Source organism: Schistocerca nitens, chromosome 2, assembly GCF_023898315.1.
Source record: "Schistocerca nitens isolate TAMUIC-IGC-003100 chromosome 2, iqSchNite1.1, whole genome shotgun sequence".
NCBI classification, from domain to species: domain Eukaryota; kingdom Metazoa; phylum Arthropoda; class Insecta; order Orthoptera; family Acrididae; genus Schistocerca; species Schistocerca nitens.
The window spans coordinates 192,446,215-192,465,634 of NC_064615.1; the positions used below are offsets into that span (position 1 = coordinate 192,446,215).

At 38.6% G+C, this 19,420-nt stretch overlaps 1 protein-coding gene across 7 annotated transcripts in view; it reads right to left on the reverse strand.

Annotated features, from left to right (window-relative positions):
• Positions 1-19,420, reverse strand: part of LOC126235886 (tetratricopeptide repeat protein 32-like) — a 50,333-nt gene that overhangs the window by 12,361 nt on the left and 18,552 nt on the right. For 2 of the 7 annotated variants that reach the window (XR_007544831.1, XR_007544830.1), the window contains exon 3: positions 2,513-2,694. The exons of 3 other annotated variants lie outside the window; for them this stretch is intronic. Coding sequence is in view for 1 of the 4 variants with exons in the window: in XM_049944812.1 (XP_049800769.1) it covers positions 10,377-10,513 (137 nt within the window). In the remaining 3 variants the exon portion in view is untranslated. Of the gene's footprint in view, positions 1-2,064; positions 2,419-2,512; positions 2,695-10,224; positions 10,514-19,420 lie in introns of those variants that run through there. 2 more of the 7 variants (XR_007544832.1, XM_049944812.1) reach the window with 2 other exon arrangements.

Consider the following 19,420-nt stretch of genomic DNA (forward strand, 5'->3'; position numbering starts at 1 on the left):
CCACATAGGTGGATGGATGTACGGCTTCATGTCCCATAACCTTGACCTCCTCTGGGAGACTACCCCTCGAAAGCCAGAATGAAGGCACCAGTATCGGTGCAGTTATCTTTGCGACCCTTCTGCACACATCGAACAATAAGAACGCCACGCACTCCAAATTAGCCTGGATTCCTCATCGGTTTGCAGGATGAAGTCCCTGTGAAAAATGATGCCCTGGACCATAGTCAGAGATTGGTGAGGAGTGATAGACACTGGGATGTTGCTAAGATGATCACAGGCTCGAAAAGCTGCGAATTGGGTGGCAGAAGAAGCTCTGATCAACAGAGAGCCTGACCGCATCTTACTAATAAACTCCACTTCACCAAACTTTTCCTCAATATTTTCCATGAAAAACAATTGCTTTGTGGCAGTGAAAGTGTCCCCATCCGTCCTAGTACAGACGAGGTAATGGGGAAAGGGTTTCAGCCCAAGACAGCGAGCCTGGCCCTCCTCCCATGGGGTAGCCAGGGAAGGGAAAGCTGCCAGGTCGTACGAGGCAGCATTTAAGGATCCTTCACCATTCTAAGAGAAGGCCGTGTGAGAACGGCCAGATTTTTGCAGCTTGATACGCTTCATGTGCCAAGCATCCACCCTGATACCACCCACTCCAACCAGGGTCTCTCCTCAAGGGCACCACCCAGTCACGGCAGCCATTGCTGGGAGTTCCAGTGCTCCAAGAAGACACGCAACCACTCCTTGGCATACATGGGGGAGGGATCAGCTCAGGTATCAGTAGTGTGATACCCGTATTGTCAGGGAGCTCAGCCATATGGGTACATAACAGCCTCACCATACGGACTGGCTACACATGCTGGTGACCTAGCAGGGTGGAAGGGGGCTACAGTGTGGAAGGGAGGGGGGGGGAGAGGAATCCACTCCGTAGATGCTAGGGAGGGAGTTCTTCCCCATATAGCTCACACTAAAAACAGGAAATTTTGAAGTGGGAGGTCAAACCGTAATTGGAGACAGAAACGCCAAAAGGGTGGAAAAACAGGCAAAAGGAACAAAAATGCAACCAATACAGGAAACCAGGGGAATAGCCAGGTCGACATAAATCAGAACACCAAGAGAGGGGAAGGAGGTGGCAATGGGGAAGGAGCGGGGATAGGGCGGGAGGGGGCAGGGAAAAGGAAATGCAGCTAGGGAATGAAGAAAGAGCTGCAATAGCTTGGGGCCCGTGTGTGCCACACATGAACTCATGAAAGAACCGTGAACCCCCTGAGGGGTATTGCTCAATTCACACAGACAGAAAAGCATCTCGGTTTGCCGCATTTCCTGGCCAAGAATGCCAATCAGTTTGAAGTCACCACTTACAAAACATTGGTATTCTTCACACTTCACTTTTTGTAGTAGTAGTTCCATGGTACTGTAACTCTTAAGTGCATTGTATATCCATTTAGAATTGATGCTAGCTCATTTCCAGTAAGCAGCAATACTGCTTTCAAACTCGACTCTGAAGAATCTATAAATAACTTCCACTGCTTACTGTCATACCTTTGAGCTTCCACTTTCATCACTAGTGCCTTTGCAGAACACCACCCTGAAGTCTTCATCACTCTTTCTATACACAGAATATGAGGTAGCATGTGCAAGCATATTATTTTCACCAAGATATGATCCCAGAGATATCAAGACCTTCACCAAATTTCTGTTTAAGTAGAGATTTTGGGTTACTGTTAGTAACACACTTGAAATAGTTGATTCATTACTTTAATAACTTACCTCTGGTTCAGATAATTCAAATATATCCATTGATGATATTGGACAAGGGATCACAACGCAACTCTGGGCCATGAGGGATAGGTTTAATCATTGAATCCAAGTTTGTATACAAGATTTTTGTTCACATTTCTTTCGTTGTATCACACTACATTTGTCATACAGAAGAATCACTGACAATTCTTCCATTTGCGCCATACCATGTAAATAATGAAGTTCAGCACTTCATTTTACCTTCCCGCTACTTCTTTAATGGGAACAAATGACTTTTTATTCTAGGAGCATTCCATAATAAGCAAAATATGATTTCTTCAAGCAAAAATTCTTTTATTTTCCGATATCTTGAAATTACCCCATTAGTTCCACATATATAACAAAATGTATCTGGGCTATTCACACATTGTCTTCCTGATGTTTTGAATACAGCTTCAATGAAATAAAACCACTCAACACCATGTGTAAGTACTTTCTAGCACTCGCGCTCAATCAGCTGTTGATTTCTGTGGCAATGATGGAACATCAGCATTGAAGTTCACTTTCTCCCTCTGACTCGACATCTTACAAACACGCAATGTTGCCACGTTTATGTAAATTACACTACATAATATAGATTTTGTAGCCAATGGTAAATAGCCCGCAGTATACTGAGTGAAGCAGTAACTGTGCAGAGAAAAACAGGGGAGGGGGGTTGAGAGTGGTATCATTTTCATGTTCAGGGGTGCCAAATTAGTAAACAGTAAAGAACACCACTTACTTTCCAAACTCCAGATCCTGTGTCAACTTCTGTAACATACACATCTTTTTCTGAAAATATTACTACTGTCTGTCAATTTAGAATACAGCTATACCCACAACTTTGGAGTCATCACTTGTTTTCTTACTATAGCTGTATGAATGTACTTTTCTCGAAGTCCACATCAAATTAGTGCCACCTGCCTGGAAGTACATCATGGCAAAAATTAAATGTTCTATTTGGCAATGATAATAAAAATCATTTGTGTTAAAATGAAATTTTAAAAAGAAATATTCTGTGGTAGTTTTCTAGTCCCCCTCCCACTCTCCACATTTATGTTTCATGGCATGGATCATTTCTCACATGATAAACAATGTAATTTTTAACTTTAAGAGTCTCAGGGTTTTGTACGTGCATACAAATATACGACACATTTTCGTCCTTTGTTAAGTTGGATAATTTCTTGGGGTAATGCTCCAAAACATAAAATTTTTATTCAATAAAACTTGCAAACACTGATACACAAAAGTTTCTTTAGATATATAGTCGCACACAGTCTGACAAGATTGAACAGCAACTTGCACAGAGACCAATAATACTGTCCATCATAGTCTGTATTTATAGTACTTCATCTTTTTTCCAAGAATATCTTACATTAAGAATATGATACACCCCATTTTTTCAATCATCACGGTCAATCAAACCAACTGCTTTCAATAATGCCTAAAGCACTGGTCTCAATAACTTTCCAAGGGACCATTTGGAGGGCCTCACCAGTTTGTCTGAGGAACAGGCGTCAGGCAATATCTATGGCTGATGAAGTCCCTGTTCCAGAGGAAGCCTCTCAGCCTGGAAGATCTGGACATTCACAGAGGGTGGGTTCACTAGTAGTTGAGAGCTCCAACATTAGGCACGTAATGGTGTCCCTTGGCAATATGGCTGCCAAGTAGGGGAAGGAAGCCAGTGCGCACTCTATGTACACAGCGGGAAGAATCATTCCAGATGTGGAAAGGGTGCTTCCGGATGCCATGAAGACCACAAGCAGCAGCCAACTGCATAATTTGGCTCATGTAGGTATCAACAATGTTTGTCACTTTGAATCGGAAGAGATTCTCTCTGGTTTTGGCCAGCTATCTGAATGGTAAATACTGCCAGTCTTGCTTGCAAGATGAAGGGAGCTCACCATCTGCAGCACCATTGACAGAACTGACTGTTGTCCTGTGATATACAGCAGAGTGAGGGGCCTCAATCAGAGGCTCAGGTGACTCTGTTGCCACATAGTATGCACATTCCTCGACTTGTACCATCGTATGATGGGTTTCCGGATTCCGTGTAATGGGTCAGGGGTAGACTATACACAAGAAACGGCTACACTGGTAGTGAAGACTGTGTGGAGGGCACTCTCTCTCTCTCTCTCTCTCTCTCTCTCTCTCTCTCTCTCTCTCCTTTTTTTTTTTAGGTTAGAGTATCTCAAGAAACTACAGAAAGGACACCAGTGTGAAAGGATGCAAGGCAAATACAGGAAGGTAGACCTAGCAGCAATAGGTACCGTAGTTGTAAATTGTGCTGGGACAGAACCAGAGCACTGAAGCTCAAGTCGTTATAGGTATGTAAAGCTGGCTAAAGCCGGAAATAAGTTCAGCCAAAATATTTTTAAAGGACTTAATCATGTTAAGAGCAGATAGATGAAATACAGTTGGTAGTGGAGTACTTTTGCTGTCAGAAGTCGTTTACGTTGTACTGAAACTGAAGTAGATAGTTCCTGTGAGTTAGTGTGGGTAGAGGTTATATTTGACAAATAGAGTAAATTAATAACTGGTTCTATCTATATAGACTGAAGCAGCAAGTGAAAATTTGTACGAAGGTCGGGAATTTTCACTCGCTGCTTCAGTCTACGTACATAAAATCGTACCTGTATGAGACCAATAAAGAAATCTCAAACTATACGATTTCATTCATAATAACTGGTTTGTTTTATTGACTCCCTTGTTCAGATGATATGCAGTTGCTGAACAGTTCAAAGAAAACAGGAGTTTAATTTCAAATAGGTACCCCACTCGTACAATTATAGTTGTGGTGACTTCAATGTACCCTCAATATGTTGGCAAAAATATATTTTTAAAGCCAGCAGTATGCATAAAACGGCTGTCCAAAATTCTACTGAATCATTTCTTGTATTATTATTTTGAACAATTCAAAAGTCCATTCGAAGTGTAAATGATTGCAATACCATTGTTGACCTCTTCGCAACAGATGTCCTGAGCAAATAGGGAGCATCAGGACAGCCACACGGATTAGCACCCATAACACAGTTGTAGTGAGACTGAATAGTGCAATATGCAAACCCACCAAAAATAAATGCAAAGCACATGCATATGAAAAAGCGGATAAAAATTCTGCTAGACAGTTTCCACACATTCCGATCTGACTGTGTAAGCGTAGACCAGCTGTGGTTTGAATTCAAACAAACAGTACTGACAGAAGTTGGAAGATACACCACACAAACTGATAATGGCACATAAAACAGGTCAGAACACAGTTGCAGAAGCAACGAGGGAAGCACGTAAAATTTAAAAGAACACAAACTCCCCAAGATTGGCCCAAAGTTTTGCAGAAGCTTGAAATGTAGTGTGAACTTCAATGTAAGATGCTTTTAATAGTTTCCACAGTCAAACTCTTGTTTCAAAATATGACAGAAAACCAAAGAGATTCTGGTCATCTGTTAAGTACACCACCAGCAACACACAATCAATACCTTGACTGCGCGATGACTGTGCCACTAAAACAGAGTTACTAAACTCGGTTTTCCGAAATTGCTTCACGAAGGAAGACTAAGTAAATATTACAGAATTTGAATCTAGAACAATTGCCAACATTAGTAACTTAGAAGTAGATATCCTCAGTGAAGCAAAGCAGCGAAAATCATTAATGAAAGGCAATGCCTCCAATGCAAACTGTACACCAGTCAGGTTCCTTTCAGAGTATACTGATTCAATAGCTCCGTACTTAGCAATCACATACAACCTCTCACTCTTCAAAACATCTGCACCAAAAGACTGGAAAATCACACTAGTCACACCAATACCCAAGAAGGGAAATAGGAGTAATCTACTGAATTACAGACCCATGTAACTAATGTCAATTTGCAGTAGGATTTTGGAGCATATATTGTGTTCAAACATTATGAATTATTCAACGAAAACTATTTATTGAAAAATTTCAGCATGGTTTCAGAAACTGTCATTCTTATGTAACACAACTGCTCCGTATTCTCACAAAGTAATTAATGTTAGCAACAGGGGATGTCAAATTGATTTCATATTTTTAGATGGATTTCCAACACTGTTCGTCATTAAGCATCTTCTAATCAAATTGTGTGCCTGTGGAGTATTGCCTCAGTTGTATGAAAAGATTCACGATTTCCTGTCAGAAAGGTCACAGTTCATAGTAATTGATGGAAAGTCATTGAGCAAAACAGAAGTAATATTTGATGTTTGCCAACAAAGTGTTACAGGCTCTCTGCTGTTCCTGATCTACATAAACCACACAGGAGACAATCTGAGCAGTCCTCTTAGATTGTTTGCAGATGGTGGTGTTTACCATCTTATAAAGTTATCATATGATCAAAGCCAATTTCATAATGATTTAGACAAGATACCTGTAAGGTGCAAAATGTGGCAACTGACTAATTAATGAAAAGTGTGAAGTCACCTACATGAGTACTAAAAGAAATCCGATAAATTTTGGTTACACAATAAATCACTCAAATCTAGAGGCTGTAAATTCAATTAAATACTTAGGGATTACTATTATGAATAGCTTAAATTGGAACAATCACAATGTTGTGGTTAAAGCAAACCAAAGACTGATTTATTCGCAGAACACTTAGAGAGTGCAACAGATCTACGAAAGAGAGTGCTTATACCATGCTTGTCTGCATTTTTCTGGAGCACTGCTGTGTGGTGTGAGATCCACATCAGATGGGACTGACAAAGGACATTGAAAAAGTTCAATGAAGGGGATTTCACTTTGTATTACTGCGAAGTAGGAGTGTGTGTGCCATAGATATGGTACCTGAATTGGTGCAGCAAACATTAAACAAAAGCGTTTTTCATTGTGGCAGGATCTTCTCGTGATCCAACTTTCTCCTAAAATTGCAAAAATATTCTTTTGGTGGCTCATACATAAGGAGAAATGATAATCATGATAAAATAAGAGAAATCGGAGCTTGCACAGAATGAATTAAGTGCTCGTTTTTCCCATGTGCCGTTTGCGAGTGGAATGGTAGAGAAATAGCTTGAAGGTGGTTCGATGAACCCTTTGCCAGGCACTTAACTGCGAATTGCAGATCAATCGTAGGTGTAGAACATCCTCCACAAAAACAAAAGATGTACAATCATTTTATTAATATTTGTTATTTGCATGTGAAACACCAAGTTAAAATCTTGGCTCAAAACTGAACATAATGGTTATTTTTTAAATTTTTATAGACATCATACACTTCTCAAACTTTAGACATAAGTCCAATATTCTTGCACAAAATGTGTTAAGAAACTCTAATGTACAGTATAACAGGAACCTGAAAAAGAAGGTACAGACATACACTTGTTCGCAACACTTTCTACAGATTGTTGACTGTCTAAAACCTTTATTAGCAAATGGTGTGTGGTTCACTCTTCCAGAATGTACTGTGTGCAAACAGTTTTCACAGTTCTATACATGAAGGTATATTAAACTTTTCATACACGCATAGTGATCGATATTTCACCATCAGGGCTAGGCAAACGACACTGTGTCTGAGACACTGCTGTGTCTGCCTGCAGCCTCATGGCAGTCAGTGTGTTAATGCCCTGTTGCCAACAAGGCCTTAATAGTGAAGAATAGATAATTTGGACAAAGATGGCAAAGGAAATCAGATATTTAAAGTCATTATACAAATAAATCTATATCTTCACACATAACCAGTTACATCTATTTGCATGTTTCAACTACAGTTACTGTAGAGGGAAGAAACAGTGGTGCAGAGTATAAATGGAAAAAAGCAGCCAATTCTGTGAAGTAAGTATTTTCCCTTGAACAGTAATATTCTTTATACTGAGTTCTCAGTCAGTTCACAGCATAACATAACTAAATAAGAAACTGCATTATTCTTTATGTTCTGCAACATGTTTTATTTGTTCAAGATCTGCTTTTAAGCTTCTTAAAAATGATAAAATAACTCAAGGTCAACTAAAATTATTAGACAGTATACACATCATTTACAATTGAAAAGACATTATGTACACATTCTACACGAAAGCAAATTTCTACATTACAATACTAAATTTATTCCTAGCATTGGAATAATCTAGTAACAAAGACCTATGCATAAATTAATTTATGGGTCAAAATTATTTAAGTATAGGAGGCAACTCGAGTAATGTTTGTTCATGTAATATAAGGTGTTTTCTGTGGTGTATTTATTTCTAAAACTTATGGTAATCTCATCTTTCTGTCTTATGTAGAACTTCAAACAGTACATCACAATGATTTTTCCAGTTAGCTGCTTAGCATAAGCTGAATAACTCTCCCCCCTTCTACCAAACACAAGCTGTTCAGACAATCCAGCAGCGACAGGTAAGTGTAGACCTGCATATTTTGCAGAGTGCTTATGGATGATTTTACACACTCCACTTGATCTAAAAAATTTGTACACTTCACCTGATCTAAAAATTTTACTATCTTAAATGTTGAGTAATAATCTACCTGTAGTGTTACTATTTTAAAATGCAGGCATATCTACATCCACATCCATACTCCGCAAGCCACCTGACGGTGTGTGGCGGAGGGTACCTTGAGTGCCTCTATCAGTTCTCCCTTCTATACCAGTCTCATGGAATTTAGCTATTTTCTAAAATCTGTTAAATACAGCATACACATCTATACTCTGAAAACCACTGTGAAGTGTTTGGCAGAGTGTACGTTCCACTTTAACCAGTTATTAGGGGTTATATGGAGTGTGGAAAGAATTACTGTTTAAATGCCTCCATGCTTACTGTAATTAATCTAATTGTGTCTTCACGATACCTACAGGAGTGATACGTAGCAGCGTATTGCTAGTCATCATTTAAAGCTGGTTGTTGATACTTCTTCAGCTGGGTTTCTCAGGATACTGTATCTTGAAGACTCTGCCAGCCCATTTTCTTCAGCATCTCTGTGACACCATCCCACGGATCAAAGAAACCTGTGACCATTTGTGCTGCCCTTCTCTGTATACACTCAATACCCCTGTTAGTCCTATTTGGTACAGGCCCCACAAACTTTAGCAATACCCTAGCAAGGGTCACATGAGTGATTTGGGGCAATGACCTTTGTAGACTGATCGCATTTTCCTAGTATTCTACTAATAATCCAGTCTACCATCTGCTTTACCCAAGACATTGTCTATATGTGATCATTTCATTTCATACCCCTACAACATTACACCCAGGTATTTGTATGAGTTATCAATTCTAATTGTGACTCACTTATGTTATAGTAGTAGAGGTACTATGTTTTTTTTCTTTTTGTGAAGTGTGCAATTTTAGGTTTCTGAACATGTAAAGCAAGTTGCCAATCTTTGCACCACTTTGAATTCTTATCAATGTTTGACTAGATATTTATGCAGCTTTTTGCAGATGTTATTTCATTGTACGAGGGCCGTTCAGAAAGTAACCTCCGGTTGATTTAAAAAAATACAACAAGTTAAATAAAAATATTTTAATATATACATCTTACAACTACATCTTTGCACTATTTTTCTACATAGTCTCCATAGCGATTGAGGCACTTATCGTATCTCTTCACAAGCTTTGAAATTCCTTCTGCATAAAAATCACCCGCTTGTGCCTGGAGCCAGCCTGTGACCGCATCTTTGAGCTCTTCGTCGTCATCAAACCGCTGTGACCCGAGCCATTTCTTCAAATGCATGAAGAGGTGATAATCACTTGGCGCCAGGTCTGGGCTGTAAGGTGGATGGTTGATAACGTCCCACTTGAAGGACTCAAGAAGGGCCGTTGTTCTGCAAGCAGAGTGAGGACGGGCGTTATCGTGCAAAAAAACGATACCGGAAGTCAGCATACCACGGCGTTTGTTCTGTATAGCCAGTCGTAACTTTTTTATTGTTTCACAGTACACGTCTTGATTAATGGTCGTACCACGTTCCATGAATTCAACCAACAACACCCCTTTGGCATCCCAAAACACCGTTGCCATCAGTTTTCTGGCAGAAAAATCTTGCGAGGCTTTTCTTGGTTTGGTAGGCGAATTTAAATGTGCCCACATCTTTGATTGTTCTTTTGTCTCAGGGTTCACGTACTTAATCCAGGTTTCGTAACCGGTCACGATTCTGTTTAACAATGGTTCTCCTTCGTCCTCATAACGTGACAGAAAGTCTAATGCAGAGGCCATTCTTTGAGTTTTGTGGTGGTCGGTAAGAATTTTGGGCACTCATCGTGCACAGAACTTACGGTAACCCAATCTTGCTGTCACTATCTCGTACAAGAGAGTCTTAGAAATCTGTGGAAAGCAGTAGACAACTCCGACATTGAGAAACGTCGATTTTCACGAACTTTTGCATCAACTGTCTGAACGAGTTCGTCAGTCACCAATGATGGTCTACCACTCCTCTCTTCATCATGAACGTTTTCTCGTCCACTTTTAAATAAACGTACCCATTCACGGACAACTCCTTCACTCATAACTCTTGGTCCGTACACGGCACAAAGCTCACGATGAATAGCTGCTGCAGAATATCCTTTGGCTGTAAAAAACCTTATGACAGCACGCACTTCACATTTGGCGGGGTTTTCTATTGCAGCACACATTTCAAACTGCCACAAAAACTAAACTAGCGCAGGTACGACGTTCACTCTACCACGGCTTGATGCCGACTGACCTGTTGAGTGCGTGAACACACAGATGGCGTCGCTACTCCCCCCACAACCCGCACTGTGACCAATCGGAGGTTACTTTCTGAACCGCCCTCGTAGTTACCTGCACCATCTGCAAAAAGTATGGGGGTGCTATTAATATTGTCTGCAAGGCATTAACATACAACAAAATAGCAAGGGACCCAACACTCTTTGTTCGGGTACACAGAAAGTTACTTCTACATCTGTCAATGACTCCACGTCCAAGACAATATGCTGCATCCTGTCTACCAAGAAATCCTCAGTCCAGTCACAAATTTCACCTGATACCTTTGTAGATCGTTTCTGCTACTCTTCTTGTAGACCTATGCTTTCTTCCAGCTACTTTTGTTCGAGGTATCTGTGATAGGTTATAGTTAAAAGATGGGCTAACTCTGCTACAAATTCAGGTTTTCTAAGCATTCCTGCTTTTACTTTGCTACCATCTATTTCAGTTCCTGTCTCATCCACAGGTGCCTGGATGGTAACTGTGGTGCTACCGTACATACAAATAGAATGGGGGTGGTACACTTAGTATGTCAACACTTCTGTGTGTCTTCTAGTACCAAAATCAAAATTTCAAACCAAGTTATGCTTGATGGAATACATTGCTTTCATCAATGGTCACAGTTTCAATTGCATCAATATTATCATACATAAACAAAAAAGGAGTAAAAATTATAGCCACCTGTACACTTTCAGACATGAACCAGTCACGGTTGATTAAAAAAATATATAGTGACTATCCTGCATGTGGACAAAATTTACTGTATGTGCTAAAAAAAAAAAATTTGAAATCTCACAAATGTATGTCTTATTGTTAACACTGCAGCTAACATTTCAACTGCGAGCAAAGATTTTTATTTATTTGTCAAAGGGGGGTCCTCCTGATAATGACGTAGGATTTGTCGTCATAACCCTATGAAAATAAACAGCTCAAATTTACAGATATATAAGGATGATGCTCATGAGTACAACAATGGGTGGCCATGGTCTTGCTGACAGACCATCCCAGCATTCACCAGAATTTATTTACGAAAGCATAAATCAGGATCTTCAGTCTCCTAAACATTGGCTACAAACTATACTCAAAGATAATCAATAACCACATACAGAATATCACAGAAGCTATTATTTCTGAACAACAAAATGGATTTAGATCAGGTCATGTTTACCATGTGAGCCTTGATAGCATGTGGAAGCTTAAGTCTGGATGTGGATATCCTTATTACCTAACAGAATGAGTGAAAATCTTTACAAAACTGCTCATATTGTAATAAACACAGGTGGGAATCAATCAGATGACATAGTAATTAACCAAGGTATTAGACAAGGGTGCAGACTATCACCAACCCATTTTAATATTTACACTCAATTCATTCTATGCCAATATAAATGTAAAGTAAACAAAGGAACTAAGATAATGAATGAACACCTGAATGTACTTTTGTTTGCTGATGACATCATTATTATTCAAAAGAATAAAGATGACCTCCAAAAATCAGTCCACCAGCTGAACAAAATTTACAAGAAGTAAAGCTTTAAAATTTATAACAATACAACAAAAATAATGGCTTTCTGAGGAAAATATACAGTCAGATCAAAAACTGTTTTGGATAATTAAGTTTTAGAACAAATCTCTTATGCAGGCTGTGCTACAAGTTTTTATTTTTACCCTGATACTAAAAATAAAATACACAAATTCCAAGCTGCCTGTGATACCATTAGCAGACTATTGGGCCATAAAGTACAAAAGGAGACCATCATGAAAGTTTATAAAGTAATGGCGGTTCCTGTGATATTCTGTGGAAGCAAAAACTGGGCTACCACCAATAAATGACAACAAAATGAAATTCAAACAGAAGAAATGAGGTTCCTAAGAAAGATGAAGGGCTGTACAAAAACAGAAATGATTAAAAATGAAGATATTAGAACAAAATGAAATATTTCAATATGAATGAAAAAATTTAAAAATAATGTGAAGACTGGAGACAGCACGTCATAACAATGCTAGATCACAGAACTCCCCAGATGATCTGGAACTATGAGCCAAATGGGAAAAAGATATATTGGAAGACCTCAGAGCTGATGGGGATGATTTTGTCTGTGCATTCAAAACATGCAACATCCTAATCCTTGAAGGATAGATGATGATCATGATGATAAGAAATCCAGATGGCTGTACAGAGCATTGCCCATCCTCCCAAATATGAGGCCAGTGTCTTAACAACTGTAATGTACAAACTAACTGTTTGAAGAAGACGATTACATGATCAAGTCTAGAAACTCTGACAGATTATATGTTAAGTCAATCAATTAGGTTGTTCACACACAAAAATAACTGAAGGTAGCAATAAGCTGAATCACCTTTCACCGAGACTCTTGCCGTGAAAATTGCTCCCATAATGTACAGTATAACATCCTTCACACATCTAACAAAGACTGGAATTAACAAGAGAATTATTGGGAGCAGTATACAAAATCTATGGAAAAAGACCTTACTGGAATACAAAAGAAAGTACGGCAGATGCTCCAAATGCAAAAGTGAGGATATTAATGAACACATTCAGACACCGACTGTAAGCAAAATTCAGCGGGTAAATTATTTTAAATTACAGTATAAGAATGTAACAAATGTGAAAATCGTAACAAGACAGAAAATGACAACCTAATAGTCTTCTCAACAGAGTAAATATGCATTGCAATAAAAAGATTTAAAAATAGAAAATCTTCTTGGCCAGATGGCATATAAAATATGGAAGAGGGTATTATGTCAACAGTTTAATAGGCCTACTTTATTTAACAGTATTATGAAGGAAGGTAGGATATCAAAACAGAAGGAAAGTATTACAGTTCCAGTATATAAAAGTGGAGATAAGTCTTAGATACCACCTTAAAACTATTAACATCAGTAATCAGAGACAGGATACAGAATGATATAGAAAAGCAAGGATTCAGGAAAAACAAGAACACAATAGATATTTTCACTCTTACGACAGTTTGGAGACATCCACACAGTTCAATAATCCAGCCTATCTGTGTTTTCTTGCCCTGTCAAAAGTGTTTGATAGGATTCAAAAAGAGGATATACATAGCACATACTGAGGCTTTAATGGAAAAAGAAAACTAATATTTTTCTCCTCTAAAGATTTGTCAGTATATGAGTGAAAAGTAGATTAATTCAATGACAGGATCAACCTTATTTTTGAAAAACACAGTAATCGGTTTTTGTACAAAATTTATATTTGTTGTTGTTGTTGGTGGTGGTGGCAGTGGTCTTCTTTAGTCCAAGGACTGGTTTGATGCATATCTCAATGCTACTTTATCCTGTGCAAGCTTCTCCATCTCTGAGTAGGTACTTTAACACATGTCGTCCTGAATCTGCTTACTCTATTGATCTCTTGACTTCCCTCTACCATTTTTACCCCCACACACTTCCCTTCAGTACTAAATTTGCGATCCTTCAAGACTGAGATTGTGTTCTACCAACAGATCCCTTCTTCTAGTCAGATTGTTGTACCACAAATTTCATTTATACCCAGTTCTATTCAGTACCTCCTCATTATTTAAGTGACCTACAAATCTAATCTTCATCATTCTTCTATAGCACCACATTTCGAAACCCTCTATTCTCCTCTTGTCTAAACTGTTTATTGTCTGTGTTTCACTTCCATAAATGGCTACACTCCATGCAAGTACTTTCAAGAGAAGACTTCCTGACACTTAAATCTATATTTGACATTAACAAATTTCCCTTATCAGAAACACTGTTCCTGCCATTGTCAGTCTACATTTTATATTCCCACTACTTCGACCACCATCAGCTATTGTCTGTGTTTCACTTCCATAAATGGCTACACTCCATGCAAGTACTTTCAAGAGAAGACTTCCTGACACTTAAATCTATATTTGACATTAACAAATTTCCCTTATCAGAAACACTGTTCCTGCCATTGTCAGTCTACATTTTATATTCCCACTACTTCGACCACCATCAGCTATTTTGCTGCCCAAATACCAAAACTCATTTAGTACTGTAAGTGTCTCGTTTCCTAGTTTAATTTCCTCAGTATCACCTGATTTAATTCTGCTACATTCCAATATCATTGTTTTGTTTTTGTTGATGTACATCTTATATCCTCCTTTCAGGACACTATCCATCCCGTTCACATGGTCTTCCAAGTGCTTTGCTGCCTCTGATGGGATGACAATGCCATCAAAGTTCTTCTCTCTTTTTCCCTGAACTTTAATTCCTGCTCCAAATTTTTCTTTTGTTTACTACTTGCTCAATATACAGATTGAATAACATTGGTGATATGCTATAACTCTGTCCTCCTCCCTTCTCATCCACTGCTTCCCTTTCATACCCCTCGACTCTTCTAACTGCCATGTGGTTTCTGTACAAATTGTTAATAGCCTTTCACTCCCTGTATTTTACTGCTGCCATCTTTAGAATTTGAAAGAGAATATTCCAGTCAACATTGTCAAAACCTTTCTATACGCCTACAAATGCTGTAAACATAGGTTTGCCTTTCCTTAACCTATCTTCCATGAGAAATCATAAAGTCAGTATTGCCTTGTGCATTCCTCAACTGGTCTTTCCAAATGTAGGCTTCTACCAGTTTTTCCATTCTTCTGTAAAGAATGCCTGTTAGTATTTTGCAACCTTGACGTATTAAACTGATAGATTGGTAATTTTCACTTCAGTCAGCACCTGCTTTCTTTGAAATTGGAATTATTATATTCTTCTTGAAGTCAGAGGGTATTTCACTTGTCTCATACATCTTGCTCACCAGATGGAAGAGTTTTGTCATGGATTGCTCTCCCAAGGCTATCAGTAGCTCTAACAGAATGTTGTCTACTCCCGAGGCCTTGTTTCGACTAAGGTCTTTCAGTCCTCTGTCAAATTCTTCACACAGTATCATAAACCCCTTTCTCATCTTCATCTATGTCCACTTCCATTTCCATAATATTGCCTGCAGACCCTCTACATACTCCTTCCACCTTTCTGCTTTCCCTTCTAGGGCTGGTTTTCCATCTGTGTTCTTGGTATTCATAAAGGTAGTCCTCTTTTCTCCAAAGATCTCTAATTACCCAAGGATTTCTACTACCCCTCATCCTTTTACCTACTTGATCCTCTGCTGCCTTCACTATTTCATCTCTCAAAGCTACCCATTCTTCTTGTACTGTATTTCTTTCCCCCCCATTCTTGTCACTCGTCCCCTAATCCTCTGGTTCTTTCAGTTTATCCAGGTCCCATCTCCTTAAATTCCTAACTTTTTGGAGTTTCCTTCAATTATAATCTACAGATCATAACCAGTAAATTGTGATCAAGAGTCCACATCTGCCCCTGGAAATGTCTTATAATTTAAAATCTGGTTCCGAAATATCTGTCTTACCATTATATAATCAATCTGAAACCACCTTGTGTCTCCAGGTCTCTTCCATGTATGCAACCTTCTGTCAAGATTCTTGAACCTATGATTAAATTAGGTTCACTGCAAAATTCTACCAGGCAGGGCTTCCTCTTTCATTCCTTTCCCCCAGTCCACATTACCTACTATTTTTCCTTTTCTTCCTTTTTCTACTATCAAATTCCAGTCCCCTCATCACAATTAAATTTTCGTCTCCTTTAACTATCTGAATAATTTCTTTTATCTCATCATACATTTCTTCAATCTCTTCGTCGTCTGTGGAGCTAGCTGGCATATAAACTTGTGCTACTGTGGTAGGCATGGGCTTCTTAACTGTCTTGGCTACAATAAAGCACTACTATGCTGTTCATAGTAGCTATCAAGTGTTCCTATCTTTTTATTCAGTATTAAATCTACTCGTGCATTACCCCTACTTGATTTTGTATTTATAACCCTGTATTCACCTGACCAGAAGTCCTAACCCTCTGAACTTCATTATTTCCCACTATATCTAACTTCAGTCTATCCATTTCCCTTTTTGAATTTTCTAATCTATCTGCCTGATTAAGTGATCTGACGTTCCACTCTTCGATCCGCACAATGCCAGCTTTGTTTCTCCTGATAATGACATCCTACTGAGTAATCACCACCCAGAGATCTGAACGGGGGACTATTTTACCTCTGGAATACTTTACCCAAGAGGATTCCATCATCATTTAACTATACAGTAGAGCTGCATGCCCTTAGGAAAAATTATAGCTGTAGTTTCCTGTTGCTCTCAGCCGTTCGCAGTACCAGCACAGCAAGGCCGTTTTGGTTGATGTTACAAGGCCTGATCATCCAGACTGTTACCCCTGAAACTACTGGACAGGCTATGCCCTCTTCAGGAACCACGCATTTGTCTGGCCTCTTACCAGATACCCCCTCCGTTGTGATTGCACTTATGGTACAGCTATCTATATAGCTGAGACATGCAAGCCTCCCCGCCAATGGCAAGGTCCATGGTTAACATCTGTAAATTTTAAACATTATGACTTGTGTACTATATAACAGCTTTGGCCATCCTAGTTGCTTTATCTGTGCTTGTCACTATCATTTTTCACATGACAATAACTTAAAAACTTGAAAGCAGATGTATACTCATAAGAGGCAACCAATACAAGATAGCTTAGGCAATAATGTAAGTAGTATCACCTGGCAAGAAAGTTATAGAATAAATCTTTTCATGAACACTATTTTCATTTCATTCATTTTAGTTACACGTCAAGTTCCGTACGAGCAAATTGAGGAGCAAATCTCCAAGGTCGTGAAATGTGTCAGTACATGAAATTACAACATAAAAGAAATAACAGATAAAATATTTATGAACCCAGAAAAAGTCAAGTTCAAATAAATGCAGTCAACAATATAACATAGGAATCTGTTTAATTTTTCAAGGAACTCCTCAACACAATAGAAGGAGTGACCCATGAGGAAACTCTTCAGTTTTGATTTTAAAGCATGTGTGTTACTGCTAAGATTTTTGAATTCTTGTGGTAGCTTATTGAAAATGGATGCAGCAGTATACTGCACACCTTTCTGCACAAGAGTGAAGGAAGTCCAATCCAAATATAGGTTGGATTTCTGCAGAGTATTAACAGAATGAAAGCTGCTTATTCTTATGTCAAAGTACCCACACTACTGAATAGGAGTTGACACGAGGTTAGACCATTTCTGAGCCAAAAATATCCTTCAGAATAGGAAGAGTTACCCTAAAATATAATACCATACAACATAAGCGAATGAAAATAAGCAAAGTAGACTAATTTTCATGTTGAACGATCACTCACTTCAGACACTGTTCGAATAGTAAAAATGGCAGCATTAAGTCTTTGAACAAGGTCCTGAATGTGGGCTTTCCATGACAGTCTATCTATCTATCTGAACACCTAGAAATTTGAATTCAGTTTTACTAATCATATGCCCATTTTGTGAAATTAAAACATCAGGTTTTGTTGAATTGTGTGCTTGGAACTGTACAAACTGAGTTTTACTGTGATTTAGCGTTAGTTTATTTTCTACAAGCCATGAACTTAGGTCATGAACTGCACCATTTGAAACCGAGCCAATGTTGCACACAGCATCCTTTACTACCAAGCCAGTGTCATAGGCAAACAGAAATATTTTAGAGTTACCTGTAATACTAGAGTGCATATCATTTATATAAATAAGGAACAGGAGTGGCCCCAACACTGATCCCCAGGGCACCCCCTATTTGACTGTATCCCACTCAAACCCCACATCACAGCCATTCTCAGCACTGTGAATAATTATCTTTTGCTGTATGTTGTTAAAGTAAGAGGTGAACCAGTTGCAGGCTATTCCCTGTATTCCGTAATGGTCAAACTTCTGGAGCAATATTTTGTGATCAACACAATCAAATGCCTTAGTTAAGTCAAAAAATATGCCTAGAGTTCAAAACCTTTTGTTTAACCCATCCAGTACCTCCCAGAGAAAAGAGAATAGAACATTTTCAGTTGTTAAACAGACTTCTAAAGCCAAACTGTGCATTTGATAGCAAATTATGTGATATAATATGATCAATTATCCTTACATACACAGCCTTTTTAATAACTTTAGTGAACACTGATGGCATAGAAATAGGTCTAAAATTGTCTACATTATCACTTTCTCCCTTTTTATAAAGTGGTTTTACTACCGAGCACTTTAATCGTTCAGGAAACTGATCATTCCTAAAGGAAAAATTACAAATATGGCTAAGTACATCAACATCTATACTCTGCAAAGCCTGTAAGGTGCACGGCAGAGGGTACATCCCACTGTACCAGTTATTAGCATTTCTTCCCATTTTGTTCACGTAAGAGCATGGGAAGAATGATTGACTGAATGCCTCTGTGCAAACAGTAATTATTCTATGCTTATCCTCACGATCCCTATGTTAGTGATATGTTAGGGGTTGCAGTATATTCCTAGAGTCTTCATTTAAATCTGGTTTTTGAAACTTTGTTAATAGACTTTCTCGGGATACTTCACGTACATCTTCGAGGATATTGCAGTTCACTTCCTTCAATGTCTCTGTGAAACTCTCCCATGGAGCAAACAAACCTGTGACCATTTGTGCTGTCCTTTTCTGTTTCCCTTAAATATTCTCTCTTATTCCCAGTTGGTATGTGTCCCACAATCCTGAGCAGTATTCTAGAACAAGTCCCACAAGTGATTTGTAAGCAATCTCCTTTGTAGAACGGCTGTACTCCTTCAGTATTCTACCAATAAATTGAACTCTACCACCTGCTTTACCCATGAGTGAACCTATGTGATCATTCTTTTTCATATCCCTACAGTGTGTTACACACAGGTATTTGTATGAGTTGGTCAATTCCAACAGTGTCTCACTGATATTATTGTCGGAGGATCTTACCCTTTTTTTTTTTCCGTTTAATGAAGCACAAAATTTTACATTTTTGAACATTTAAATCAAGTGCCATTCTCTGCTCCACTTTGAAATCTTATCAGAATCTGACTGAATATTTATGCAGCTTCTTTCAGATAGTACTTAATTGTAGATAACTACTGCATCACCTGCAAAA